Source organism: Anomalospiza imberbis, unplaced genomic scaffold (genome assembly GCF_031753505.1).
Source record: "Anomalospiza imberbis isolate Cuckoo-Finch-1a 21T00152 unplaced genomic scaffold, ASM3175350v1 scaffold_85, whole genome shotgun sequence".
Lineage (NCBI taxonomy): Eukaryota > Metazoa > Chordata > Aves > Passeriformes > Viduidae > Anomalospiza > Anomalospiza imberbis.
The window spans coordinates 289,696-317,265 of NW_027100469.1; the positions used below are offsets into that span (position 1 = coordinate 289,696).

General features: G+C 48.1%; 3 protein-coding genes and 1 long non-coding RNA gene across 4 annotated transcripts; 2 read left to right on the plus strand and 2 right to left on the minus strand.

The window, feature by feature from the left end:
• Nucleotides 1-294: 294 nt before the first annotated feature.
• On the plus strand, nucleotides 295-8,669 carry LOC137467888 (complexin-4). The gene is made up of 3 exons (XM_068179299.1): nucleotides 295-757; nucleotides 2,648-2,735; nucleotides 8,028-8,669. The coding sequence occupies exons 1-3, from the start codon at nucleotides 591-593 to the stop codon at nucleotides 8,253-8,255; spliced, it is 483 nt and encodes a 160-aa protein (XP_068035400.1). The 5' UTR covers nucleotides 295-590; the 3' UTR covers nucleotides 8,256-8,669.
• On the minus strand, nucleotides 4,251-20,648 carry LOC137467890 (uncharacterized). The gene is made up of 3 exons (XR_010995648.1): nucleotides 20,052-20,648; nucleotides 19,083-19,272; nucleotides 4,251-5,450 (listed from the first exon to the last, which is right to left on the minus strand). It is a non-coding gene; the product is annotated as an uncharacterized lncRNA (long non-coding RNA).
• LOC137467893 (retinal homeobox protein Rx2) lies at nucleotides 14,478-17,277 on the plus strand. The gene is made up of 3 exons (XM_068179316.1): nucleotides 14,478-15,529; nucleotides 15,651-15,880; nucleotides 16,438-17,277. The coding sequence occupies exons 1-3, from the start codon at nucleotides 15,259-15,261 to the stop codon at nucleotides 16,888-16,890; spliced, it is 954 nt and encodes a 317-aa protein (XP_068035417.1). The 5' UTR covers nucleotides 14,478-15,258; the 3' UTR covers nucleotides 16,891-17,277.
• Nucleotides 20,649-22,960: 2,312 nt separating the features above from the next.
• On the minus strand, nucleotides 22,961-27,570 carry LOC137467889 (gastrin-releasing peptide-like). The gene is made up of 3 exons (XM_068179300.1): nucleotides 27,111-27,570; nucleotides 26,324-26,574; nucleotides 22,961-23,238 (listed from the first exon to the last, which is right to left on the minus strand). The coding sequence occupies exons 1-3, from the start codon at nucleotides 27,247-27,249 to the stop codon at nucleotides 23,185-23,187; spliced, it is 444 nt and encodes a 147-aa protein (XP_068035401.1). The 5' UTR covers nucleotides 27,250-27,570; the 3' UTR covers nucleotides 22,961-23,184.

Genomic DNA, 27,570 nt, shown 5'->3' on the forward strand with positions numbered 1-27,570 from the left:
AAGAGGGTCTGTAGAAAAGCCACACAAAATATTTCTGTCCAGTGGGATAAAATATTAATGTATAAAAAGAATAAGGGTTTTTGCTTAATGAAGAACTCAAGTTTTCAAATCTCAAATCTGAGTGTTTTCCACTCAATAGCCTCAATTTTGCTATTTTACTATGACTATTGAGTCAAGCAGGTTTTAAATTCAGATCCAGGGAATGTTGTGATCTCTGTGAAAGTGAGAGCAAACTTCAAGATTGAAGATGTCAAAATGCAATTGCACACTATAATTGATTTTTGTGTGTGTGTGTGTGTGTGTGTAAAATTAGCTTAAAGTATTAATGGAAAAAGTAGGTAGTTGCATCTAATGATTTTTTTGGAGTAATCTGAACCATCTGCCTCTATATATTAAGGAGTTCTTTCTTTAATCCAGATTATGGCTGACAAACTGGTTTTGGCATTCACGTTTCACTAGCACTGTGCCCTTGAAGAGCTGATGTGGCTGTAGAAACCCTCTCGCTTACACCTGTTGTGTTTGAAAACATTTTTTGTTTGGCTTTCTTGTAGTTGTTTTCTTGTAGCTCCTTTTTTTCTTTTTTTGAGAAGATGGCCTTTCTAATGAAAAGTATGTTGAGCAACCAGGTAAAGAATTTGGGACTTGGAGGTGGAGGGGAAGAAAGCAAAGAAGAAAGCACTCCTTCTGATCCAGCAGCAGCTGCAGGAATGACCAGAGAGGAGTATGAGGAATATCAAAAGCAAATGGTTGAGGAGAAGTGAGTACCTGTTCCCTTATTATGAGTACGGGGCTGATTCTTGGTAACTTTGTGCAAATAAAAATAACCCAAGAAAAAGCCAAACATGCTACTTTCCACTATTTTTTTTTTAAAGCAGATGAATCTTTGCTAAAAAGACTTTCCAGAATAAAAGTTACCCAACTGGAAATGGTAAAATATTACATTCCCTCTTCCTGCCCCTCTCCCCATCTAGCAACTCTGTCCTATGCTTTCCTGCTATCTCCACAGCTTGATATGCTGGACTTATTCCTAGGTGATGTTATTTTATCTAGAAAGATTTTCCAAGATGTTTGTAGTGCAGGATTTAATTCTCTAATGTATATGATTTGTTCTAGAATTCCATGTGGAGTACAATTTCAATATTAAATATTTCATTGTCCACATTTATTATGGCAGACCTGAAAAAGTACCGAGTGCTCATTTATCTTGAGCAAAGGTTTAAGATGGTTATTTTTTTTCTAAAATCTACTAAATAAAGCAGAACTTTAAAATCAACTAAGTCTCAATTTTGTCTGTAAAGACAATCGTTATCACTTGCTGTGTTTATGAAAACAAGTAAAATGGAGGACTTGGTGTGTGAAGGAGTTCAAACCATGCATAATTATAAATAAAACGATTGACTTTTAAATCTCAAATGCATCTGTTCCTCTAATGGTCAATTACATAATAGTTGTGTAAATCCTTCTTGTAAGATGATTATAGGTGCCAGGTTAATGACTGGTGGAATTTGAGGTACCCAGGTCTGTATTTAGCATCAGACATTTCGATCAGGAAGCCCTGAAGAGGTGTTATTTGGTTTGAAAAAAAGCACAGAATGTTTTGCTCTGCCTTTTGTCAAGTGATACTTAAAAGAGAAATTACCACCTGCTGGCAGGAAGATGCTTTATGGAGACTGAGAAAAAATACAGGATTCCTGGGATAGGGAAATGCCTGGGAAAATAATTACTTCTATACTGGTTTTAAGTGGGGCATGTGTCCTTTCCCTGCTGAACTGTACTGAGGAAGCAGGGCAGGAGTACCCCTATGGGACAGTTAGAAACTCTAAGAGAAAAGATCATCTCTGGATGAGATGTGGTGCTGTGTCAGAAATCTCTGAAATGGGCAGAGCATGGTCTTTTTTCAGGGCTCCATGGATTTTGCCCAGTGTTCAGCTGTGCAGAAGTGGAGACCAGAAAAGTAAATATGCCTTGCTGAACTTGTGCTCAGGCAGTTTTGAACCTGTAACCAAGCAGGATTTAGGTACTTCTCAGATTTTAGGTTTGTTTGTGGGGGTTTTGTTTTTAGAGGGAGAGAAATCCAAACACTAATTTTGGAAGCAGAGGAAAAGTAATATTTCATTTTGGAAGTAGTTTTTATGTGCCAAAATACCTGTACTGAAACAAGATCAATTTTGCAATAAAACTTCCATGAAAATACTACTGGGGAAAAAAGAAATTAAAGGGAGAGGGGGATGAAAGGTGAGTGTTATCAAATGTTACCGAAAATCTTTGAGGAGACACATTTTGCAAATAAATGCATATGTAATCTAAAAAAAAAAAAGGGTGCAGACCAGTTCTTAAATCTAATGAAAACATTTTATAAAATCACAGATGAAGTCAGTACTCTTCCATACAGGGAAGCTTTAGGATTCATTGCCTTTATGAAACAATGAATGCACAAAGAAAGACCAGGAAAATTCACAGGTGACAGAAGCACAGGAAGTGTGGCCCCTTGGCATCACTTTATTGGTATTGCTCCTTTTTTGCCTTTGGACAAGTTACTAATCTGGTGAATAACTCCCATGTGTAGCTTTTTGCAGCCAAGCAACTGGTTTAGTGCAAAAGATTGTTTTTATTAACATCTTGAAGGAACATTCTTTCTGATTTCCAGGATGGAAAGAGATGCAGCATTTGCACAGAAAAAAGCAGAGCGAGCTGTTCTGAGGGTTCACCTGAGAGAAAAGTACAGACTGCCCAAGGTAAGCCTGTAGCTCATGAGCTCATCTAGTCCAGAGGCCGAATTTCAACCTGCCCATTCCTTTTTCTTTGGTGATCTTGGCACTGTCAAATATTTCCAGGAAAACCAAAATATTGAAAGCAAAAGCTTCTAGCAACTTATTTCAAAAAGTTTTAAAAATTATTGTTATTTTGTAAGCTAAGCAAAAGCTTCAAGCAACTTATTTCAAATAATTTTTTTAATTATTGCGTTATTTTGTAAGCTTCTGCCATGGGCAGCAGAGAGGTAATACAGGACAGAGTACTCTTTCCAGGGGTTTGGATCACACATTTGCCCTGACTTGTCACTGCTGGGAAGATGGTGGCATATTTCATTTATACCCCTCAAGGATATGTGGTTCATAGCAATTTGAGAGTTTATATGTATTACTCACCTGCCAGCTCTGAGTCATTACCACTCATTTTCTGATCAGTACTTTCCCGTGCTTTTTGATTAATTAAAATGGAGGAAGGTGAAGACTCTAGATCCTGTAAATTTAGCTGCTAAAAATGTAGTGCTTAATCCAAACAAGTCATTTAGGGACTCATCATCAACAGAAAGAGACCAGCACTTGTAGCCTCATCTAGCCAAACTTTTAAATAAGCATTTAAGGTGGAGTTGGATCCCCTCCCAGTGGCTGTGTCTCTTCCAGAGGGAGGCCAGGTGACATCTGAACTCAGGTAAGATGTATGCCACCCCTAAGAGCCTGGTTCCTCTGGTGCTCTAGCTGGACAACATACCCTGAGGGTGAGTTTAATTACTGAAAGATTAATTATGCAAAAAAAATAAGTCCAAGATTTTAAGTGATTGATTGGATTGGAGGCCTAAGTCTCTAAACACCAGCATTTTAATTAGCAGCTGAGGAGTAAAATATAATTAGGCTTTGCTTTCCTTTTGGAGGCATAGGCTGAGACAGCTCCTGAACAGCATTTACCCAGCATCTTGCCAGAGCTTTCAGCTCCCAGAGGGGCTGCTTTGGAAAGCTTCAGGATACTTTAGTGCCTAGGTCTCAACTAAACATCAGTGGAGATGAGTGCCTCTGGTTTTCAAATTCTCCCACTTGTAGTGCCTTTTACAGCTGGAGATGGTGTCCAGGTCACCAGTCCCCCTTGGCTGAGCACCTCATAGACACCCAAGTCTGCAATGGTGATCTGACCTATCTCCAGTAGGATCTTGGCTTTGGCATGGACCAAGTGCTCTCTGGAGCCATATTTCAGTAATAAAAATAGAAGACTTGTCTCCAAGGTAGGAGAGTAGCTCTAAGCCAGAAAACAATATTGCAGGATATGTTTTCCTGCTTTTGTTTCTCCCTATATAGCATTTCTTGGTTTTCATCAGCCCCTATGAAAACATGTTACAGCAGGAAGGAAATGAAACTACTACATGCATGCTAATATGTCCCTGAAAAAAAAAAACAGTGCTGTAATATAACATTCTGTCAGGAAAATGCTCTCAGACTTGTGATAATGCATTAAATATCTTGAAAATCGAAAGTCATTTCAGGTAGCCTAGTATGATGTAGAAACATTGAATATTACCATTATCAATCACTAGCAAGCATTTTAAGTAAAAGCATGAAATTCAGGACTAAGCAGGGCCCCCCTTTGCCACGTAAAATCTAAAGCTCCATGCTATCTGGGCCAGATTTATAAGAGAAAGTAGACCCTTAATGAACCTAATCCTATTAACAGAGTTGTCAACTTAGGTTTGTCATCAGAAAGATGTTTTTAGCCATGAGACATTTGATCTATGGACAACTTCTTCATCTTTGGCATATTCAATGCATCAGATTAATACAAAACATTTTAAAATATTATATAAATACAAACATTAATATTTTAATAATAATACTGATTTTTTAAAATCTCACCAAACTCTCTTATCCACTTGCTGCCTTTTTCCTGAACTGGGATTCAGTAATCAATGAACTTCTGCAAGGTCTAAACACAGGGGCATGAGTTGATGGTGAGCTGTGGAAAAAAGGAGTCCCAATGCAGATGTAAGGAGAGAGCAGTCCTCACTCACCAGCTCTGCTGCTCCAAGCTGTGATCTCTGGATTCTCTGAGGGTGTTTCGGAGGAGGAAGGCTGCTGGTTCCAACATTTGGCTCCTTGCACCTACTTGTGAAGTACTTGCAGCCCATCAGTGGCATAAGGACGGTGGTGCTGCTGTGTTGCTAATTTAAGTTCCACCTGGAAGTCAAGGCAAGGTGAACTCTGGTTTTATATGTTACTGGTGCATTAATAGGTGATGAATCACAGGATAAGGTCTGGAGTCAGCTACCTAAGGATCTCTTCACATAAGCATAGGTAAATGTTATGACAGGATAAGTTAGGCATAAGGAAAGCAGTACATCACACAGGGATGCTGGAAGAGTTTGGTTCCCTTGTGGATTAGTCTGTGAGCTTTGATCTTTTTTGTTTACAAGTAGACTTCATATAAGCAGTGTTGAACCAGCATTTGGTCTTCTTTGCTCCTTAAGTTGCACAGAAGATTTTAACATCCTTGTTCAGAGGACTGAAAGTGCCATTTAACAAGCAAAACCAAACTTTGATTGTTCTTCTCCCCTCCTGGAGGGCGTTGTCTCCCTTTGAGGGAGCTTGACAAAACTTTTAGTGAAAAACGCTGTCTCCCTGAGGGACATTGCTTTTCCTGCCCAGCGGACATGGAGCTGTCTAATGTTAAACTGTATCCTTTACCTGTGGGTGCCAGAGAAGGAATTTCCCCTGTGATATCAGATGGTGACCATCTCCTGCTTGCACTATCTTAATCCTTCTCCCTCTCTCCCTCATTCACCTTTTTTCTCATTTCTGCACACACTTAATGCTACAAAATAAAGTTGGTATGCTTGAACTGGACCCTTGCACCTTACTTTGGGCAGAGGACTTTACTGTCAAATTGTAACAAAGCAGATATTTAGACAGTTTTCTGCTCACAACTACCTGTGTATCATTGTATATGTATTGAACTCTATTGCATCTGTAGCAAAACAGATATGGGACTGACTACATCAGATGCATAATCAGAGTCAAAAAGTATTACCACACACTCAGACTCTATTGCCTATGCTGTTGAATTGTCAGAATAATGTCTGACCCAGTTTTGGCCTGGGCACTCTCCCAAGCAGTCCCCATGGCCAGTTTGGGACTTAGGACAGGCATTCCCAATCGGCAGTTAGATGGGACCACCCTGTTTGGTAGGGAGACAGAGTTCAATAGCATCCCAGTGGGTTTTTCCAGGCCAGCTGGCCTTGAGGCAAGAGACCAGTGCCAGGCATATTTAATTTAGTAAAGTAGATGTTGCTTCTGTGTTCACTTTTCTATTTCAAATCAAAGTAAATAAGAATCAAATGCTCAAATTTTAGAAGGAAGTGAAGAGGCCATATGTGCATCATGTGCCTTTTTGCTTCTTGTTGAGCAACCCCACCCTGTTGAAGCTCGTTTTAGGTCTATTAAAGCTAAATGCCAAGTGGGTAGAGGCAGGTGGCTTGGGCAGAATTGTACTGCTTTAGACTGTATCTCGATATATTCTTTTTTAGTCAGAGAACACTTTGGATCCCCAAACTGTTACACATCACATCCCAGACTTCCACAGGACAGTGGGCTTTGATGCAAGAACATGCCAGACAATTGTTCACATTGCCAAAGATGTGAATCACTACAGTAGCGTGCAGTGATGATGCCTTAACTTAGAAATAAATCTAAAGTAAAGAACATGTGTGATTGTTTGATTAGGGGCACTTTTTCAGTAATTAACTTTTTTTTAGCATCCTCTACTGTTACTGGCAAGGATTTCAAAAGGGCTAACTCCTTTGATAGCCATCAGTTGCTGAATAAAAGCTTAAAACAATTTTTTCTGCTACACAATCAATAAAAAATACCTCTTCCATTTGGGAGATTGTTTCTAGCTCCCACACATCTGACTCCAGCAACTCTTACCAAAAAGGTGAAGAGACGACCTCACCCATTTTATCCGCAGAGCAGTAACAATCCTGCTAGAGCTCCCTACAGTTTCACAGGAGATATGGGGGGGATATCAGATTAAAGGGAAGTACAGTAATTGCAAACATAAAGTGTAGAAATATGGAACCATAAACAGTGGTTATACAGTTGACCACCCCCAGCCTGCCTGTCCTTGCTAAGGCCTGCAACAACACAGACATTGCTCATATGTGTCCCTGCATTCATTTGTCCTTTCATTCATGTAAAACCCATACCCCTCACTCTAAAAAACACCTCCTGCTGATAGCATTGCTGCTTATTCATATCAGGCCTTTGCTGCTGTCATGGTTAATTTTGGAGATGTAATGAGGCATTAATGCTTATCTTTGATGTGTGAACTGTGTCGAAATATCCTGTTCTTCTGAGCTCTGGATCCATCAGAATCCACCAGAAAATGTGAACAAAATCACCATTGTTTGAAAAATTGACATAATCCCACTGATGGAGTGTTTCAGTGGGCAGGCAGGAAGCAAGTGTGTGTAGTGCTTACTGCATCTCAGCCCTTTTAATTGTTTAACCAGTTTCTTCTCCTGTCTCCTTTTGCTTTCTCAGACTCACAACCAACCTCCCTCCTCTCTTTTGTTGTCCAAGTCCTCCTATTACCCCACTTACCAGCACTGCAACACTGATTATGTGCCAGGCAGCCCCTGCTCTTCATCACAACTCAGAGAGGCCAACCAAAGATGTAGACAGAGTTTAGACACGTTTTGGGAAGATGGGGGACCCTTTTTCCAGTAATTCATTCTGAAGTTTAATACATCTTTCTTCCAGAAGGCTTCAGTTTAGTGCTGATACCTAAAAATTCCCCCACCCGCCCTGCCCAAGAATTGAATAAGGAAATGGTACCACAGCTCTTCCAAAGCTCTTGTTTCATTGACCAGAAGCTGACAGGCACAGCACAGCAGCTGACAGGCTCGGTAGTGTCCTGCAGCATGGTTTTGGGGGCTACAAATAACTTGGAATGGAATTCCTGTACCATCAGCATAGCAAAGATTTCTAAAATGGCAAGTGACACTGAGGGCTTCAGTTTTGACGGTGCTGAAGCCCTTCAAAGAAATATAATTGACAGTGCCCAAAAAATCTTAGAACTCTCATGCAGGCTGACTGAGGCCCTGAATTCACAAACTGCACACACACAAAAAAAAAATTGACTGAAAAATCTGTGCACGTTCCAGTTCTCCCTAAAACCCTAAAAAAGAACAAATCAAGAGGCTCACTGGTAGATCCTGGGAGAGCAGAAATACTCTCATTTGCTGGTTTTGTTTCCTGCTTTAGAGTGAATTGGATGAGAATCAAATACAGATGGCTGGAGATGATGTGGGATTGCCAGAAGACCTTCAGAAGATGGTGGCAGAAGATCAGGAGGAGGAAGAAGACAAGGACTCTATCCTGGGCCAGCTGCAGAACATCCAGAATATGGACATGGATGCCATCAAAGAAAAGGCACAAGCCACCTTCACTGAGATGAAACAGGCAGCTGAGCAGAAATGTTCCATGATGTAGATGAGCCACCACTGCCCAAAGGCTGTAACTTCAGTCTTGTGTTAATGGGGCTGCAGAGGGAGAGCAGGCAGAGGGATGCACTTAGCTCTATAACATTCAGTGTAAATATAGAAAAGTGATGAGAGAGACTTAAAACCCTGAGGGAAGAGTAAAAATTTACCTGCTGGGACTGCCTAGAAGGAAGTTAGAACCGATCCTCAGTTTTGAACATAACCTTTTCCCCCATGGAAAAAAATGGCTTTAAAGAAGTTAATATTGGGGAAAAAATGTGCCTTTTTCCATTTTTTCCACATGACTGAAATGCTGTTAAATGTGTAGATTCGAACAAAATTGTACTTCTGATAAATCACCTAGAGGTAACCACTCATTTAATCCTGCTTTCAGAAATAAACACCTCTATTTCTTATAAGAACATGTCTGTTTCAAGCATCTTGAGGCAAACACAGTGTTCAGATATTGACATTTGCTGCAAAATCTTGATTTTTAAAATCGTCTCTGTATTAAGTGTAGCAAAAGGCAAAAAGTGAAGCATGTAACTCAACAGCTTGGATCAAAAATGTTGTCATATACACTGAGTGGGGACTTGTAGGAAAGTAAGGCTTGGTGGCCCTCAGTGAGTCCTGCTCTGGAGCAATGCAGGCTTCTCCAGTCTGCTTTCATTTCCCAGTCTCTCAAAGACACTTCAAACATCAAGGGACAGCAGTGACTGTCTGCTTGTCTGCTCTGTGTGCCAAATTCTAGGGCTGGGGGTACCAGCACAAGGCTAAAACCAGCTCCCCACGCTGATTCTGGGAGTTGTCTCCATCGAAGGCTAAACATGGAAGGTTATGCCAGGGTGGGGCACCTAAACCTGAGGAAAGGCATAGCTCTCACTAATGTTAGATCTGCCTGTGTCTATGGGACATGCAGGCTGCTACTCCCAAGGAATTCTATAAAATGAATGGCTTTGTAAGTTCTCCAGGAGCTAGTCTGGAAATAAAATTTGGAAATGAATACATGTAAAACCTTTCTACAGGTTTATAAGTCTCTTTCTCTCTCTCTCTCTTTCTCTCTTTCTGTCTCCAACCAATCAAGTAAAAATAATAATTTTAAATTAACAAATTCACTAAATATGATTTATCTCCTTTCTTTCTCTTTTCCTTCTTTCCTTGCTTGCTTCCTTCCTTTTCTCTTTTTCTCCCTCCCTGTAGAGGGGTCAGCAGTCACCCACAGCTACACGGGGACAGTGACAAGGGGCAGACAGACACAGCATCTCAGGGAGGATGTGAGCCTGTGCTATGCCTGCAGCATTTTACTGGTCACTTGGAAAGGAGGCTGCATTCGCCTTTTGGCAAAGTCACCTCTGTGGTGAGGCAGAGAGAAGGGCAAGGGAGAGAGGTTACCCTCCCTCCTGCTCCAACAGCTGCTGGGTGCCAAGGCGGCAAGGGAAAGTCCCCCTACCACCTCCTGGTGCACTGGCACAGACACTGAGATACAGAAGAAGGCCAGAGAAAAGCCGCTGCCTTTAAAAATCTCATTACCACTGACAATCACAGTGGTGCCTGCCTCCTTGTCTGCAAAAAAACAGAGAGGGCAGCGTGCAGCTTTGTGTGTTCATCACATATGGATCGTGGCTAATTAAGGCAAATTACATTTATTTGACAAATACATTTATTTGTATGTCTTTTAGCTATTTTTGACTAGTATCCTTTGTTACATTTCAAGTTGATTGCCAGTTTTCCTAATGTTTCTGCTGAGCACACAAGCACTTTCTTAAAACACTCCTCCCAACCTTATGTTAAATGTTCTCATAGGTAGTTTCTAATTTCCCTGAACACAGCCAGTTTGCTAACAGTAAAAGGAAGCTGAGATTCCTTCCTGCAAATAGAGCTTGGAAAAGTTATTTCATCAATCACTCGTCAAATATAAACTGAACAGACTTGCCTGAAAACCTGTTACCCATTTTCTTCCCCATAAAGAAAATAGGCATTTTTTTTCTTGCTCATTTCCTTCTTACCTAGGAACACAGAGTTGACAAGTTCTGACCTTCCTTGCTCTTTCCAGAGAATGTCCTAGTGCATTAAATGGCTCTCATCCAACAGGTAATTTCTTTAGTGGACAAAACCTATCTTCAGCAGGTCCCTCAAGCATCAGAGCTATTTTGCCTAAAACCACCAACACTTCTGATCTGATTTCTTCCTCTTGGGATTCTGCTCTCACATGGCACCACAGAATCTAATTATCTATGTGGAAAGAAAAGTGGGGTCTTTTAGGAGGTCTTTACATAAAGTAGATAAAATAGTCACCAGCTCAGCTCAACCAGCCTGAGGTTTATGAGGCTCAATGCATTTCCCTCTGCATTGGTATAAATCTGGGTGGTGTCTCCACACTGTTGTGTTGCTTTACAGACTGAATTGTCCTATCTATAAAACACCAAAATAAACAAGCCTAAGGGTTTTGACCTTTGAATTAAAATGTGCTTGGGACATCCCAAAAATCTTACTGAAAGCATCTGGTGCTTTAAAGGATCTAATTAAATTTGCCAGCAGATATAGGATCAGCATTTTCACAGTTTAAAGGGTCAGAGAAGAAAGTACAGTCAGAACCACCAGGCAAACGATTAATAAGATTCCAAAAAAAGTGTCAGGGCTGGCAGAGACAAGCAGGACTGGGAGGTGGCTAGGGACTGGCACAGGATGGGAGCCCAGCCCCACTGAAGTGCTGCTGGTACAGGAGTGAACTGTTAGACCAGAGCTCCCACATTTAGTCTGGAGTGGCAGAGCCAGGGCAGGGGGGCAAATCTGTGCTGCCCTCAGCAGGAGCCTGATCTTCATCTTGCCAAAGGTGGCTGCCTGCTCCTGGCAGCACGTGCAGGGCTAGCTGTTCTTGTCTTCAGCCGCTAGCCACAGGCCTGGGGAGGCACATGAGTAGGAGGTGGTGAGGGCACCCTAGGTACATGCAGCTCTCAAGGTGCTTAGCCCTGGGGACAGGTCACAGGGCAGCCACTGCATGTGCATGTGTGCTGGTATGTGAGTCTGGGAATGTTTGTGTCCATATCTGTGTGCAAATGCACATGTACACGTGTGCATGCAGCAATGCACGTGTGAGAATGGACAGGGACATGTCTGTGTGTCCATGTGTCTGTCAGGAGCAGATTAAAGGGTTAGGTCACATGGCAGCTACTGCTGGACGGACCCTACCTGGGATTTGAGTTCTTAGTGTTAATAGGATCGCTGTAGCTCAAGACCCTCATCCCATCAAGATAAATGTCTCCAGTGCCCACTCTTAAGCAATCCGAATTCAATTAGGCTAATTGGAAAACAAGTAAAGAAGGATTGTGTTAATATAGCCTTATAGCATGAACCTCCCCTCCCTCCCTGTGACCATAGCAAGCGTAAATGCCAGTGCCCTCACACCCAGTCCATGGTGCTTCCACCAGCAAGGGCTGCCTGGTTCCCAGAGCCTATTCCATACCCAAAGCCTGGACAGACAGCAGGACAAGATCTCTGTGCAACTCCTGGGTGCCAGACAGGACTCTGGGAGGTGGAGAAAACACAGCTGATTCTCCTGGGCAGATCATGCAAAGTTTCAGCAGAAAAACAATGAAAGTGTGAGCAATACAGTGACAGGAGAAGACAGCAGATTCCTCATGCATTATGCTTTCAAGAAGGTCCTGTAACTCCACCCTTAGGTGGAATTTTTGGGAGGAAAAATTCTTTTTTTTTGGTTGTTTTTAACAATCTGACAGATGATACAGAGCATGAAAACTGCAGGAGGGTACAGGTTCCCATTAGGTGAATATTTCCTCCTTTTCCTTGCTTCCCTCCTGCTGATTTGCAGTCTGACCTTGAAAGCCCCATTTATCTTTCAGGGAGGTCCTTCCTGCTGCACATCTTTGGTCTGGAGAGCAATGTCTCTCCTGCAGTGTGACTTCAGCTTCAAATGTCTGCTCTGCAAGGCACTAATTATTTCACCTGGACATAAAGAAAAGGCAGGAGAAAAGGAAGGAGGAACCTGCGGCATTTTATGGTGCTGATTTCATTGTGTGAAACCGTGTCCACGTCCACTGTTGAGTATGTCACATAGTGACTACAGGATGAAAACTATTTCCCTTTAGTCTTCACTATACATGTACAGGGAGGAGGTACAGCAGACTGCTGCACTTTACAGGTTGTCTGTCTTGAGGACTTCTGTTACTTTCCAAGCATAATTTCAGGAGAAATTTTAATAATGCATTGCAAAAAAATAAGGTGATGGAATGGGGGTATCCCTTGGAAAGGCAAGTAACAAACCCTGCCTGTTTCATCCCCTAACAAATACTCTCAAATTCGATTCTGGTTGCCTCCACAAGTTTCCAAAAGTCAATGGTCTTTGCAAAGCGGGGATGTACCACAGGATCAGTTTCTGAGGCTTCATACTCATACGATACATATCTCAGAGGGCTGCAAGTGATTCAACTGACAGCCAGGACATCAGACTCAAAGGGAAAAGTTCAGTTACCATTCTTTGCCTATCTAAACCCTCTGTGCAATCAGAGGAACCATTAGACTTCTTCCCTCCCTGCAGCACTGCAACACCTCATGCGTGTCACACAGTCTCTGCCTGAAGCATGGCAAGAGAGAAAAGACAGATCTACAGCTGGAAGAGTAAGAACTCTCTCTGCTCTGCTACAGGGTTATGGGTTTTTTTCCAGATATTTTTCAAATTGGGATCAAGGGAATGGCTTCCTCTTTCAACAATTCCTCTCGCCTGCAAGAAGGATGCTACATTGACAAATGTAGCTCCACATGGAAAACACAAGTGGAATATTCTACTGCTGAGGAAAGAAGAGCCTTCTCTGTCAGGAAGGAAGGTCTCTTGTGTCCTGTGTGGGACTCAAGTACCGTGCTTCAGGGCTGGAAGGCTTTTCTTCTGCCTTCATATTGTGATTACCAGCAAAAAATCGAGTATTAACTCTGTAACTGACAACTTTGACAAGTACCCCAAAAGCAGCATCTGTGCCAGGATCCAATGCTCTTTTATGGCACTGACTAAAGGGTTTTTGCTCCTTCATCTCACATTTCTATCTTTCTTAACTACAACAAGCAAACTGATTCCTAATTTTGCCCAGGACTTCTGGAGGGACAGGTGTGTTTTGTGCTGATTTTGAGTGTCTAAACCCCCAGCTTCAAATTAGAAGAAATTAGGGACGTTGCACAGTTCATTCATCTTCACTAATAGAGTTCCTGGGAAACACACATGTAGATTAAAGGAACACAATGGCCCCTGGCTGATTGCTTTGAGTACCCTCCAATGTCCCTACAATGGTATTGACTGGCTTTTTATAGCGTCCACAAAAGCCACACTAACCTTTTCTTGTCTCTTCTGTTGGCCTCTTCCCTCTGTGCAAACGGATGCCTGAGTTCTTTCGGCCTCAAACCAACCCCTAAGCAGACAGTGAAGGCAAACCTCACCTGAAGCTAGGAAAAGCCGTGCACTCCTAAAAGAAATCTACTTTGGGACATCAGAACATAAACCTGCAAAAAGTGTGGATACTGGCAGAAGCAAGCACTGCCAAACTTTGAAGTGATTCCTCTGGAAAAAATCTACATGATATGGAGCCTTTTGGGGCAGAAGTGGAATAAAAAAAATGCAGATTTATTGAGAGAGGTCATACTTATTAGACTAGCTAATATATCTGGAAGAATGAGCAGTAGCAGTGGTGTTTTTCTTTCACATACACTCTCCTCGGGCTTCAAATGGAAACAACTTCAAATCTAAATGTAGACTGAAAACCACTCTGGATGTTACTGGGTTTGTTCACGTAAACAAGCTGGGACAAAAGGTAGCTGGTGCCTCAGAGGAAGTGCTGGTGTGAAAATGACAGAAAGAAAAAAGCACGGGAAAGATTGATGCAGGAGACTTGATGCTGTTACCTGGCTGGTCCTGTGGTGGGTCCACGTCTTCCACCAAGCCAAGTACAAAGAGAAATGTGTGGGATTTGGCTCCCTGCCTCACCTCCAAAAACATTTTGTGCATCCCCCATGAAGCCGTGCCCTGCCTGCTACTCCCCCCGGCCCCACTCGCAGAGTGGAGTACAGGGTCACAGAATCAGCTCTTCTCACAGGCTCTGTCCTATAGCAGCATATTTGAACTTCCTCGCAAATATTGCTTAGAGCTTCCTCGGGTTTGTGAGGTCTGAAAGGCTGAGCCCACCTCCTGCGTCTATGCTGCCCGGAAGTACCTGGTCAGTGAAATGCCTATGGAGGCAACTGGGCGCAGGGCGAGTGTCCCGCAGAGCACCAGCGCAGCGTCGTTTACCCCAGTGCCCCTGAGTCGGGCCGGGGCCGCACGATCGTCCCGCAGGGCAGCTTTCGAGCGGCCGCCGGGAAACTGACGCACCTACAAACCGTCTGGGAGGGATCCGGGCTGCAGCCGTCGGACAAGAGAAACGCGGCGAGGCTCCGAGAGCCGCCGAACAGCGCGGGGCCGTGCCGGGGACCCGCTGTCCTCCGACCCGGCACCCCCGGGCTCCCGCCCCTTCCCTTCCCGTCCCGTTCGCTGAGTCCCCTTTACCGCGCCCCCGGCAGCGGCCGCCGCGGCTCCCGCCGTCCCGGCTCTGTCCCCCCGTGCCCGGCGCGCCTCTCGCCGCCCGTCCCACCGCGGCTTCCAACAGCGCTGCCCCTGCCCCGGGGCTCCGACCGCGGCGCTCGGCCCGGGCCAGCCCCCGGCTGCAGCGGACACCGCCCCGCCCGGCCTCGGGGGCCCCGGATGGCATCGCCCGGCGCCGCCTGGGGCTGGGGCCGGGGCCGGGGCCGGCGGGGAGGGGCGGGGCGGCCGGCGGGGGCCGGGGGATGCCCTGCCTCCCCCTCCATGCCGAAGAGGTGCGGGGGCCTCGCCTTCCCTTTCGCCTACCGCCCCCTGGCACTCCTCCCCCGCCCCAAGGAGGCCAGCCCGCCCGGCGACACCGTGCCAGACTTGCCCGCGCCGCCCTGAGGCCGGGTAAGACCGCGGCGCCGCGGCGGAGCCCCAGGCCGGCCGCCTCATGCACCCCCCGCCCGGCGCCCCGCTCGCCATGGCCGAGGGCGCCTTCTCGCTAGCCGGCCCGGCGGCGCGGAGCCCCGGGGGAAACCCGTCGAGGCTTCACAGCATCGAGGCTATCCTGGGGTTCACCAAGGAAGACGGGCTGCTGGGCGCCTTCCCGTCCGACGGCAGCGCCAAGGAGGCGGACCGGCGGGGGCCCCGGCATTGCCTGCCCAAGATGCCCGGAGAGCAGCCGCCGGCCGAGCCCCAGGGCCGCGCTGAGCGCTTCCAAGGTGAGCGCGGTGGACGAACGCCGGGTGCCGGGGGGCGGACGGGTGGGCGCCGCTCCCCCACGCCCCCGGGCAAGCCCCGCGGGGAGATCCCGCCGGTGACCCCTCTGTCTTCCCCTCGCAGAGCCGTACTGTCCCGGCAGCGCCAGCCCCGAGTTGCCCGCTGGCAGCAGCGGCGAGGGGAAGCCGTCGGAAGAGGAACAGCCCAAGAAGAAACACAGGCGAAACCGCACCACCTTCACCACGTACCAGCTTCACGAGTTGGAGCGTGCCTTTGAGAAGTCCCACTACCCCGACGTGTACAGCCGCGAGGAGTTGGCCATGAAGGTCAATCTGCCCGAAGTCCGCGTCCAGGTAACGCCCGGTCCGCCCCCCCGCTACGGCCCAGCCCCGACGGCCCCCGGCACCGGGAAGCCACACACGGCCCGCCCCGACGCGCCTCGGCGCAGCTCCTTGGTCCCGGCGACCGGAGCAGCCCCGGTGCGGCGCGCGGGCCCGTGACCGCAGCACGGCTCCGGCCACACTCGGGACCTCGCTGGAGCGCTGGGCGCGGCTGCCGCACAGCCGCGAGCCGGCCCAGCCGGCGGAACAGCGCGGGGCTCGGGGCAGACCTGCGTCTGGCAGCCGCGTTGTCGGTGCTGCTGCCCTTTGAGTGGCGTGTCCCAGCCCGGGGCTGCTGAATCTGCTGTGTGCCAGGGCAGTGGCGGGTGGATGGGCGGGCCAGCTCCACTGCGGGACTGCTTTCCACCGAGCGCAGGGCTGTGGATCGTGGAGGAACGCCCGAGCCCCCCAAATTCCCTTCTGCCCCAGCTCGGCAAGGCGTGTTTCCCTCGCTCTCTTTTGCGTGTACCGCTGCAGAGGCGAGCCTCTTTCCACTGCCTAGGGCCTGGCTGATACAGCTCTGCTTGCAGGTTTGGTTTCAGAACAGAAGGGCTAAGTGGAGGCGGCAGGAGAAACTGGAGGTGACCTCCATGAAGCTGCAGGACTCGCCCATCCTCTCGTTCAACCGCTCGCCGCAGGCAACACCCATGGGTCCTCTGAGCAGCAGCCTGCCCCTGGAGACGTGGCTCAGCCCGCCCGTGCCCAGCAGCACGGCCCTGCAGACCCTGCCTGGCTTCGTGGCCTCGCCACAGAGCCTGCCCAGCAGCTACACGCCACCGCCCTTCCTGAACTCTCCGGCAGTGACCCATGCGCTGCAGCCCCTGGGGGCCATGGGGCCACCGCCGCCTTATCAGTGTGGGGCCACTTTTGTGGACAAGTTCCCTTTGGATGAGGCAGACCCACGCAACACCAGCATTGCCGCCCTGCGGCTGAAGGCCAAGGAGCACATCCAGTCCATCGGCAAGCCCTGGCAGACAATCTGAACTCCCTCTCAGCACCTGGGAGAAAGCCATGGGGAAGGCGCATCCCAGAACGCCCGAGGGACACCCTTATCCTGCCTCTGCTGCCACGGATGGCCAGGCACAGGAGGGCTGTCCCTTACACTAGCCTTTCCCCTAAGCCTTGACTTGCTTTTGTATTTTGTGGTCCTTTTGATTCCCTTTTCCACAACCCCTGAAGAGTTAGGGGCGTGACCATAGCTTAGGAAAAACAATCTCTTTTGCTCTCCCTCCTTGGCTGGATGCTTTAGTTGCAATAAAAGCTACAGTAGGGCAAAGAGCTATGTAAGGTGGCTGCGAGCTCAGGACTGCTGTACTGAGGGGACTGCAGGGGGGGGTTCTACTTTTACACCATTAAATGGCACCATCTGCTTGGAGGCTGTGTATCATGTTTCTGAACCCAAATGGGCATCTTGGGCTCGACCCTCTGCTCCATGTAATGCACAGAGGGGTGGGAGATGCCTGGCTGTGGGCTCTTCTCTGTCCTCCATCATCAGAACCCTGCCCAAACTGGCTGTGGCACTGGAGCCTGCATCGCCATGATGGAGAGTGTGCCCAGATGGGTGTGGGCACAGAGGGGCTGGAGCCCTTGCAGTCCTTGGGCCAGGCACACCACTACCACAATTGCCCTTGTGGAGCAGTGCCAGGCTCAGGTGGGCTCTGCAGGCTGGAGTCAGTGACAGTTCTTGCCTCTGCAAAGAAGGGAATGGCAGGACCCCCAGGGCTCCTGCCCCCTGCAGCCCAGCTGCCCACAGGGAGAGACAGACGGTCTCTGGTTGGGCACTGACACCGGGCTGGGGCCTGGCAGGCCCATCCTGCCCACTCTGGCTGCCCAGGACAGCCCCTGGAGGCTGGCACAGAGCTGGGCCATGCTCGCTCCCCTGCCCACCCAGTGCCCATAGCCGGGCTGTCCGAACTAAAACTGCGGCATCTTTATTTTTCATTATCTCTGTTACTGCCTGTAATGGGGCTGAGAAGCTGTAATGAAACACCCCTTCTCCTCTGCTGGGCATGGGGTGCTCTACACACTCGGGAGGTTGTGACAATTAATGTTTCTCATTAGGGAAGAGAGAAGGATGCACAAGGGCCCTCATTGTGTCCTGGGGATGATTCAATGCAGACTGGGAGACCTCTCCTTTCACCATTTCCCACTCATTGTGGCCAGACAAAGGCTGGCATCTAATTATATTTTCACAATCTGTGTGTATCTTTTAAGAGTCCTGTCAGAAACAAGTATGTCAGCCTTGTTCAGCTTCACTTCAGAGAGCTTTTTAACCTCAGACAGCAGTTTCTAAACATCCCTTCATAGCCTTCTCCACAGCAGCCCCTATCTATTGTATGGAGAGCTTCTTTTACAGATAATAGGAATCCCTCTTGTTTTCAAATCCTTTCCCTCTGTCTCCAGCCTCCCTGCAGATCCAACCTGCCTCTCTGGACCAGAGCACACACTGTGTTCAGGACCCCCAGCTTCCCTCCCCTGAGCTGTGCTGGTCCAGGACATGCAGGGAAGCCAAGTAAGTAGTCTGCCCTGAATTTGGGGTGAATGAAGCTCTGCTGGGGGAGACTCTACTGCTGGGCTCTGGACTTGACAGTTCACAGCATTTGTGATGGTGCCCACCCTTCCCAGCACACATCTCTTTGCTTCCTTGGCAGAGAGGAAGTGCTGCTAGGAAAAGAACTGCCATTTCTGTCAGGACCAGGGAGGCAGTTTGCTAACTTCTAGTAAGGACACCTGAGTAAAAGAGGAGAACAAAAATCGTATTGCTTCAGTTCTTAGGTCTTATTCTGGTGGTCTTTTCACAGGTGAGCTTTGCTTGCATCACCAGTTGCAAGAAGGCATGGCATTTTTGGTGACTGCAAGAGAAGGATTTCTCTTGGTGTGCTTGAGAAGTGCCTGCATGGCCTGGTTTGTGTCAGTAAGAGACACACACTAATGAGTGACTGCACAGGCTCTGCACACTTTTCCTTCTCAGGGCAGGAACAATCTCACTTGCCATTACTTGGCTGCAGTCCAGCTGTGGCTCTGAAGCTGAAAACCCTCCTGCAGGTAAGCACATTAAATTGCTGCCCTAAAGTTCTCACCTTATTGCTTATTGCTCATGGTTAATAAGCAACTCTCCAAGATTTCAATAGTGCTTTCCCATATTTTTGGCATTCCAACCCTACCTTTCTCTTACCTGCAGTTCTTTTGTATCTTGTAAAGCCGCTGGAAAGAAGCCCTCTAATTCCTGATCAGCTGTCACCAGCACTGATGCTTGGTTACATGGGATAGTCAAAGACTGGCAGTGGATAAAACCACAATGACAGGGCAGCAGAAGTAGCAGCTGAAGATGCCTGTTCACTTTTAATAAGGTCCTGATTCAGCACCTGCAAACAAATAAAGATTATGGCAAGATATGGTGGTTGTTCCTTTATTGGCATATTGAACAGGTCTTTCTTATACCTTGTAGAGGTGAACCCTGTAAGTGGATCTACTTTGTGCAGCCATGTCCTTCAAGGAAAGCTGTGAGTTTATTGCTAAAAATGAGTATTTTACCAGCTACACATAAGTGGGCAAATAAAGAGACAGAGGCATATGCAATCACATCTTTCTTCTAGCCTGTCTAGTTTTCTGTGTTCCTACACTTTCTTTCAAATTGTCCCATTCCATTTTAAAAGCCCATTTGTTCATTTTGTTGTAAATATCTTCTCCTCCTTAATTGGGTGCTGAGTCTAATAATCCTGCCTCGGCTTGTTAACTGTACAATACCAGTCAGAGTTAATGACCCATTAGCGATTAATTCCTTAAACAGCATCTAATTGCTCACTGTAAAACCTTTTCTTAAAACTGGATTAAATCATCTAGATCCTTAACCACTTCTTTACTCTAACTTTGCTAAGGCTATTAGCATGGCCTTCTGAGTGGTCTGTTTCTTCTTTTGCTTAAACTGTATTAGCAACATAGTATTTTTAGTGTCCATACTTGACTTCTTTTCAACACCTGAAGTTATAAGGAAGAATAATACACATAAAAGACTGCCAGAGGATGAGTAGTTATGAGGAAAATGCCATGATGGAATTTGTTCTCAAGAGTGAATTCTGGTCTCCCTTCCCTCTCTCTATCCCTGCTCAAAATCCTGTCAATATTCAAGAAAACTAGCAGATACCTGAGCTCTTTAATTTTGACTTGAGGTTCAGCTCTTTGGCTTTCCGGTGGAGCAGGACTGTCTCTGTGTGCAGGAGGGACCCACAGTCCCTGCTGTATGGCTCGGAAGCTGTCATTCCCTCTGGAGCAGTGGGCTGGCTGTTGTGTGTGCTAGTGCCATGGTATCTTACAGCCCCTGTGACATGAAAACACACGTTTCTCAGCCATAGTTTGAATTTCTGTTACTAGCTGATGCGGTTGAGGGCAATACTGTTCCCTTCCTTTGCACAGAAAGTTGAACGATCTTGTTTCCATCTGCCCTGGCTACGTCTTACAGGCGTTTCAATGATAGACATTCAGTTTCTTACTATTGCAATATCTCAAGTGGCTTTTCAAAGCTCCTTGTTACATATTTTCTCATCTCTAGGGATGTACTATGAAGTCCAGCAGGTATTAATTCAATGGGGTTCCCTTCAGCTGCAGTGTTTCAGCTTCTCTCTTCTATGCAATCAGCCGTCCTCCTTTGTTGCTGTTATAAACCTTGGGACTTCCTTCAGTAGTTTGTCAGCCACAGAGTACCCACCCACAAAATGCTAGCATTGGAGAAAATAGTGGAACAAAACAAACAACCCCAACCAAACAACGAAACAAAAACCCCTACCAAACAAACAAAAAAAAACCCCAAAAAACCCCCAAACAAACAACCCCCCCAACAACAAATACCAAACAAAAAAAAAAAAAAAAAACACAAACAAAAAAACAAACCAACAAGCAAACAAAAAAAGCCAAAAAAAGAAAAAAAAAAAAGAGCAAAGCCAAAAGCTCGTTAGACCAGGACGTTGACATTACCAGTCTCTCTAGTAGAATTAATACTGCGTCTCCTCTCTGAGCATCTCTGTGCTCTGCCAAGGCATTATGTCAAAACTTGCTGATATTTGGCAGTCATCCCTGTGTCATATGACACTTCTGCCCCATAAAGACTGTGATTGCAGAGCCAGGCAGAACGGTGTGACTGAGATACGGCAAACAGCCGCAGCCACGGGGCTCACCTGGCACCGCAGCGCACCGGGACACCCTGCACGGCCGGGGCTCGGCCGGTCCCGAGGCTTACCGGGGCGCTCCCCTCACGGCCGGGGCTCGGCCGGTCCCGAGGCTTACCGGGGCGCTCCCCTCACGGCCGGGGCTCGGCCGGTCCCGGGGTCACCGCAGCGCTCCCCTCACGGCCGGGGCTCGGCCGGTCCCGGGATTACCGGAGCGCTCCCCTCACGGCCGGGGCTCGGCCGGTCCCGGGATTACCGGAGTGCTCCCCTCACGGCCGGGGCTCGGCAGGTCCCGGGGTCACCGCAGCGCTCCCCTCACGGCCGGGGCTCGGCAGGTCCCGGGGTCACCGCAGCGCTCCCCTCACGGCCGGGGCTCGGCCGGTCCCGGGGTCACCGGGGCGCTCCCCTCACGGCCGGGGCTCGGCCGGTCCCGGGGTCACCGCGGCGCTCCCCTCACGGCCGGGGCCCAGCAGGTCCCGGGATTACCGGGGCGCTCCCCTCACGGCCGGGGCTCGGCCGGTCCGGGGGTCTCCGCAGCGCTCCCCTCACGGCCGGGGCTCGGCCGGTCCCGGGATTACCGGGGCGCTCCCCTCACGGCCGGGGCCCAGCAGGTCCCGGGATTACCGGGGCGCTCCCCTCACGGCCGGGGCTCGGCCGGTCCCGGGGTCTCCGCAGCGCTCCCCTCACGGCCGGGGCTCGGCCGGTCCCGGGGTCACCGCAGAGCTCCCCTCACGGCCGGGGTTCGGCCAGTCCCGGGATTATCGGAGCGCTCCCCTCACGGCCGGGGCTCGGCCGGTCCCGGGATTACCGGGGCGCTCCCCTCACGGCCGGGGCTCAGCAGGTCCCGGGATTACCGGGGCGCTCCCCTCACGGCCGGGGCTCGGCCGGTCCCGGGGTCACCGCAGAGCTCCCCTCACGGCCGGGGTTCGGCCAGTCCCGGGATTATCGGAGCGCTCCCCTCACGGCCGGGGCTCGGCCGGTCCCGGGGTCACCGCAGAGCTCCCCTCACGGCCGGGGTTCGGCCAGTCCCGGGATTACCGGAGCGCTCCCCTCACGGCCGGGGCTCGGCCGGTCCGGGGGTCTCCGCAGGGCTCCCCTCACGGCCGGGGCTCGGCCGGTCCCGGGATTACCGGGGCGCTCCCCTCACGGCCGGGGCTCGGCCGGTCCCGGGATTACCGGAGCGCTCCCCTCACGGCCGGGGCTCGGCCGGTCCCGGGGTCACCGCAGAGCTCCCCTCACGGCCGGGGCTCGGCCGGTCCCGGGATTATCGGAGCGCTCCCCTCACGGCCGGGGCTCGGCCGGTCCCGGGGTCACCGCAGCGCTCCCCTCACGGCCGGGGCTCGGCCGGTCCCGGGGTCACCAGGACGCTCCCCTCACGGCCGGGGCTCGGCCGGTCCCGGGGTCTCCGCAGCGCTCCCCTCACGGCCGGGGCTCGGCCGGTCCCGGGGTCTCCGCAGCGCTCCCCTCACGGCCGGGTCGAGGGCGCCGCCTGCCGGAGGCGGCGGGAGCAGGCGGTCGGGGCCTGGGGACAGGCCGAGCTCCGCCTCCGGGCACAGCGGAGCTGCCGCCAGCGGGCCGGGGGCTGCGGGGACAGCGTCATCTCCCGGGCACACACGGGGCACGGAGGCTCCGGGCAGAGCGGCTGAACGTACAACACACGCCCTGTCCCGGGGAAGGCAGTGGCCTTTGCTACTGGCCTTTACAGGGCGAACTGCACTGCTTAAGTAAAAGCATAAACTCCGCCTTTTTGTTGGTACTATTTATTGCGAATGTTGCAATGTCATGTAGTTTCAAACAAAGAGAAGAAATGATTCGATAGGTAAGTCATATAATTAATTGGAAGACCCTTCCGTGACATTTTTATATATATATATATATATATATATATATATATATATATCTCAAAGCCATTCAAATGAGAAAATGCAACCTTGAAAATGAAGTAGAGGATTTAGTCCTTGCTGAACCATACAAGTGTGTATTTAAATACTTTACATAAAGGAATTCTTGTGTACAGAAAAGTGACCGTGTTGATTATCTGATACAATCAAATGCTTGTGAAATATAGTCTCTTACAGAAAGTATTCAATTTCCTTATGATTTAGTGATCTTCTTTCAGCTTGGAGTGCTCTCTTTCATATTCACAACTTGAAGCAGATAGTCCATCATCTAATAAAAAGAAAAATATATTATTTATAGACCAGTCCTGAAAAAAGTAATTCACTAAGATAATAAACCTAATAGATAACTGCTCTGTGCATTCACATAACAAACATATTCCTAATAATCTTTCCGAAACAGACCCCATTTGTCTTGGTTAGTGTAATAACCAACTGCCAAAGTAGGAGGAAAGTCATTCTCCCAAATAATTCTGTGTGCCATCTCATTTATATCCTGTCTCATTAGTGTGAAAAAGCCAACTAATAGAAACAATTTAGAGTTTATTTTCCAACTTACTTTTGCACTTAGTCCAACTTGCAGGAGAGATTTGCATCCCCTTTAACTACATTGACTGTAATTTATTCACAGAATAAAGAGCAGGCAAGGTATTAACTGAAAACAAAATAACACAGGTGCATCATCCTAAGCCAAACCCCAAGAAGTACTGGGCCCACCTCTTCCATTTTTTGACTATTTGTGTGTTACAGCCATTTCCCTCCTCTGAGTGAGTCCTTTAGAAAGAATTATTTTCTTCTTAAGAAATGTACAGCCCAGTGATGCACTGAGTGATTTGTGCTAATAAGAGAGACCCTGAATTGAGTTACCTGAGGTACTTATCTGTATTTACTTCTAGCTTCGGGGCTTCCTGATCTTAAATTTAAAATTCAAGTTTAAAATTAAATCAGCTAAATTTGAAAGCATCCATGAAACAAAGTTCTCGGAGTCTGTCTGCTCCTAACACAGCCAGTCTTTGCTGTGTGCAGCAGGTGGAGCACAGGGCTGCAGGCAGGCTCCTCATGGTTGGCATCTCTGTCAGTGCATGGGAATTACAGAAGCAGGAATTACCCTGGAAGCAGGGTTCATTATTTACCTTCTTTTGGTCACATTTAGTATCTCAGTCCAACAGGCCACTGCATAGGGAACAGTAACCTGCTGTGAATCTGCTGTCTAGTTCCTCCTAGAAAAAGTTTCTGTTCCAAACTCACATGAACTACGCCTGCAAAAGTATTTCATGTCAAGGACAAATTTTTTGGATGCACTGTGCCATCATCCTCAGCCTCCTGTACCTGGTAATCCTCTCCTGTGCATGGACACCTTCCACAGCTGTGGTACAGCAGCACCTTACCCCAAGGTGTTGTCTAATCAAAGTCTGTGCACCTGAAACGCCTCACATCCTGACAAATCTACACAATCAACCCCCAAAGGCCAGTTTTGCATTTGTACCACTATGTACATGAATGTCACATTCCATATATCAAGAGTTCCACCTTTATAAATAAGGCTTCTTTTGTTCAAAATAACTTTAAAATGAAAAATAGTTCTCATTATTTAAATGTTTAGGAAACTATCGCAGGCATCAAAAGAGTAAAGCATATTCCTTCTGATCTTCATGTTTTCTTCATCTAGAAGGAAGATCTCAGAAATACCTTAAATTTCAGGTGCTTTCTTGAAGCCAAGAGGAAAACAGGACATAATATGCTGTCTAGGCTGTGTATCACCAGATATTTGTGTCCAACAGCAGGAAAGTACAGCTACAGCTACTTTCATTAGATTTTACTTCAGGGTAGAGACAAAGAAACTGTTGAATGATGGACATCAAAGGTTCTATGGCCAAATGAGGTTCTGCAAGTTGTCCTCTATCTTAGTCACAGGAAAAACATGAGCTTTTTTTACTAATCCTTGCAGAAATCTGTATACTTAAGGCAATAACCTCATTATTCCATAAGGATGTTCGATTTCTGACCACAGAAATGCAGATGTTAATTTACAGAGAAGGTACACACATATGGATATGATTCAACTTACCAGAGGCAACTTCCAGCCTTCATAAGTAGGATCTATTGACAGATACTTTTAGAAGTCAGAACATTTCCCTCTTTACATTAAATAATGGAATTTGTTCATTTAATTTGATTACAGAGCTGCACACTGCAGAACTGAAGATGGAATAAATAGTTTCTCTTTTAGATAGTATTAATAATCAGTTACTATGATGTATCACTATCATAAAGCTACAGCCAAAAAGAAACCTATGGGCAGCATTTGTATCACTGGTGTGACAGACTTAAATCACAGCTTAATTTAAAGGGTGATTTTTTTACCCACATTCAAATAAAAGCCTAAGTATTCACTGATTTGATTACACCAGGATTTCAGGAGGAAACCAGGCTGAAGTTAGCCCAGGAATATTAATGACATCATATTGCAGTAGAATACGAGAAGTAAAAATTCTTCCCAATGATTATCTTCAAGGGGGCGTATTAATCTTTTTGTTCTATTTCATTGTCACCCAAAAGAATTCTGCAGCTTTATCACCATGACTGTGCCTGAGGTATTATAAGGAAAGGAATTTTCTTGTTGATACTGAGATTTACATTAGACCCCAATAACTTTCTGTAAAACCTCGCTGTTATCCTTCCGTGTGTATTTTATAGGATTTCCCAAAATAATAGGGATTAATCTATTCCAAAATCTTGTTGTCTTGTGCAACAGCACTAGGAAGAACATTAACTTGAGGGATGAGGAGGGGCAGCTTATCAGCAGCCCCAGACTCCTTTAGCAAACCCAGCAATGACCACAGCAATAGCCAGCACCACGGGCTGGAGAAAAGGCAAAGGAAACAGGGATAAAGCTGGGACCAGAGAAAATTCTGCAGCCCTCTGGCTTTACTTAGCTCAAGGCAGAACATCCTGAATGGTGCTGGAAGGCGGTGGTCAGTGTGATGTGGTTCCTCCTGCCCTCACACTTGTTTTTCACACTAGCTTGGCTTTACTGGGCAATATGTGCTGCTGATGTGATCACCTAAGCATAAAGAAAAGAATGGCCCAACCAAGCGGCTTGAAGAGAACCCAGGCACTAAAATCTGCTGAACGCATGCTGTGTTTATGCCCACTAGCAAATGAAGTCATCAAAAACACAATTGGTGAGTGACAATCAGTAATCAAGAGCAGAGTCTTACTGTACTGAATGTCTAACACATGAGACGTGTTTCTGCTGCTTTTCTGGACAATCCACCAGTTATAGGAAGCTGATATGCTACTGTAAACCAAAAACTGGACACATGGATTATCTTTACAGCTTTTATCTTACTTACATGTTTCCAACTGCTATTGTCATCTGTCTCCCAGGTGTTCCTGGTATACCAGGGGAGCCCTCCTTTTGAAAAGTGACCACTTTTATTTTCATTCCTTTCCAGCAGCCTTAGCAAATATTTTGAGATTTCTTCCCACTGCAGATACTCTTCCAGCTGCTTGATATTGTCAGGTAATGCTGAAAATGGTGTCTTGTTTTCTTCTTCAAAACCATAAGGAAAATCTCCAGTGCTTTTTTTCCCCATTAAATGTCCTGTAACAACAATTAAAGTAGCACAAAATTAACCAAAACGAGTAAAGATTTGATTGTTCAAACATCAGCGTGACTTTGCTACTGATTGAGGGAAAGGAAGGGAAGGGAAGGGAAGGGAAGGGAAGGGAAGGGAAGGGAAGGGAAGGGAAGGGAAGGGAAGGGAAGGGAAGGGAAGGGAAGGGAAGGGAAGGGAAGGGAAGGGAAGGGAAGGGAAGGGAAGGGAAGGGAAGGGAAGGGAAGGGATGGGAAGGGGTTAGATAATGTCGAGATGTAGCACTACTGGCAGCGAAGATTTGGTCAGTGTCACACAGTACTATTAATTTCTTCTGTCTCTTGTGTTACATTGTCAGAGAAAACGTGGCTGAGAAAGGGGCAGCGATTACCAAGCACTTTGTCTGGAGACAGAGAGAAGCTCTTGGTAAGATTTGCTGGAATAAAAGTGGACGGGGAAGCTGAGGTTTTGGACTTACCCTGCCTCGACACGGGACGCAGAACCCTTGCGTTCCAGTGCCTTTGTTAAGTTAAACCGCACTTACCCACAGCCCAGTGGCTGCCGCGGGGGTAGATCTTGGTGAGCGCGGGGGTCCCGCCGGGCTGCAGGGGCGCCGCTCCGCCCTGCGCCGTCAGCAGCGCCAGCGCCAGCAGCGGCAGCGCCGCGGGCCGCCCGCCCCGCATCCTGCCCTGCTGCGGGTGCTGCCGGTGCTGCCCGAGCCACGCTCCGCTCCGCTCCGGCTCCGCCAGGGCTCCGAAGCGCCGCCGCCGCCGCCGCCGCCCATTTATCCGGAGCCGGGCCCGGCGCGAGCGGAGCCCCCGCGCCTGACGCCTCCTCACGGGGCCGCTCCCGCCCCGCCGGCGCCCGCGGGGGGAGCTGAGGCGGTGCCGGCCCGGGCGCGGGGCGGGGGGGCCGCTCTCTCCCTCGCTTCCCTTCGCAACACGGGCGCGTCCCACAAGTTCGCGCTCCTCCGCTCCGTTCGCCGGCAGCGGGTGCTGCGGGCG

Coding starts and splice junctions, on each gene's coding strand:
- LOC137467888 (XM_068179299.1), top strand. CDS start 591: ATGGCCTTTCTAATGAAAAGTATGTTGAGCAACCAGGTAAAGAATTTG. Junction 758..2,647: donor AAGCAAATGGTTGAGGAGAA/GTGAGTACCTGT, acceptor TCTGATTTCCAG/GATGGAAAGAGATGCAGCAT. Junction 2,736..8,027: donor AAAAGTACAGACTGCCCAAG/GTAAGCCTGTAG, acceptor TTCCTGCTTTAG/AGTGAATTGGATGAGAATCA.
- LOC137467893 (XM_068179316.1), top strand. CDS start 15,259: ATGCACCCCCCGCCCGGCGCCCCGCTCGCCATGGCCGAGGGCGCCTTC. Junction 15,530..15,650: donor CCGCGCTGAGCGCTTCCAAG/GTGAGCGCGGTG, acceptor TTCCCCTCGCAG/AGCCGTACTGTCCCGGCAGC. Junction 15,881..16,437: donor TGCCCGAAGTCCGCGTCCAG/GTAACGCCCGGT, acceptor CTCTGCTTGCAG/GTTTGGTTTCAGAACAGAAG.
- LOC137467889 (XM_068179300.1), bottom strand. CDS start 27,249: ATGCGGGGCGGGCGGCCCGCGGCGCTGCCGCTGCTGGCGCTGGCGCTG. Junction 26,575..27,110: donor CGGCAGCCACTGGGCTGTGG/GTAAGTGCGGTT, acceptor TTGTTGTTACAG/GACATTTAATGGGGAAAAAA. Junction 23,239..26,323: donor ACAATAGCAGTTGGAAACAT/GTAAGTAAGATA, acceptor TCTTTTTATTAG/ATGATGGACTATCTGCTTCA.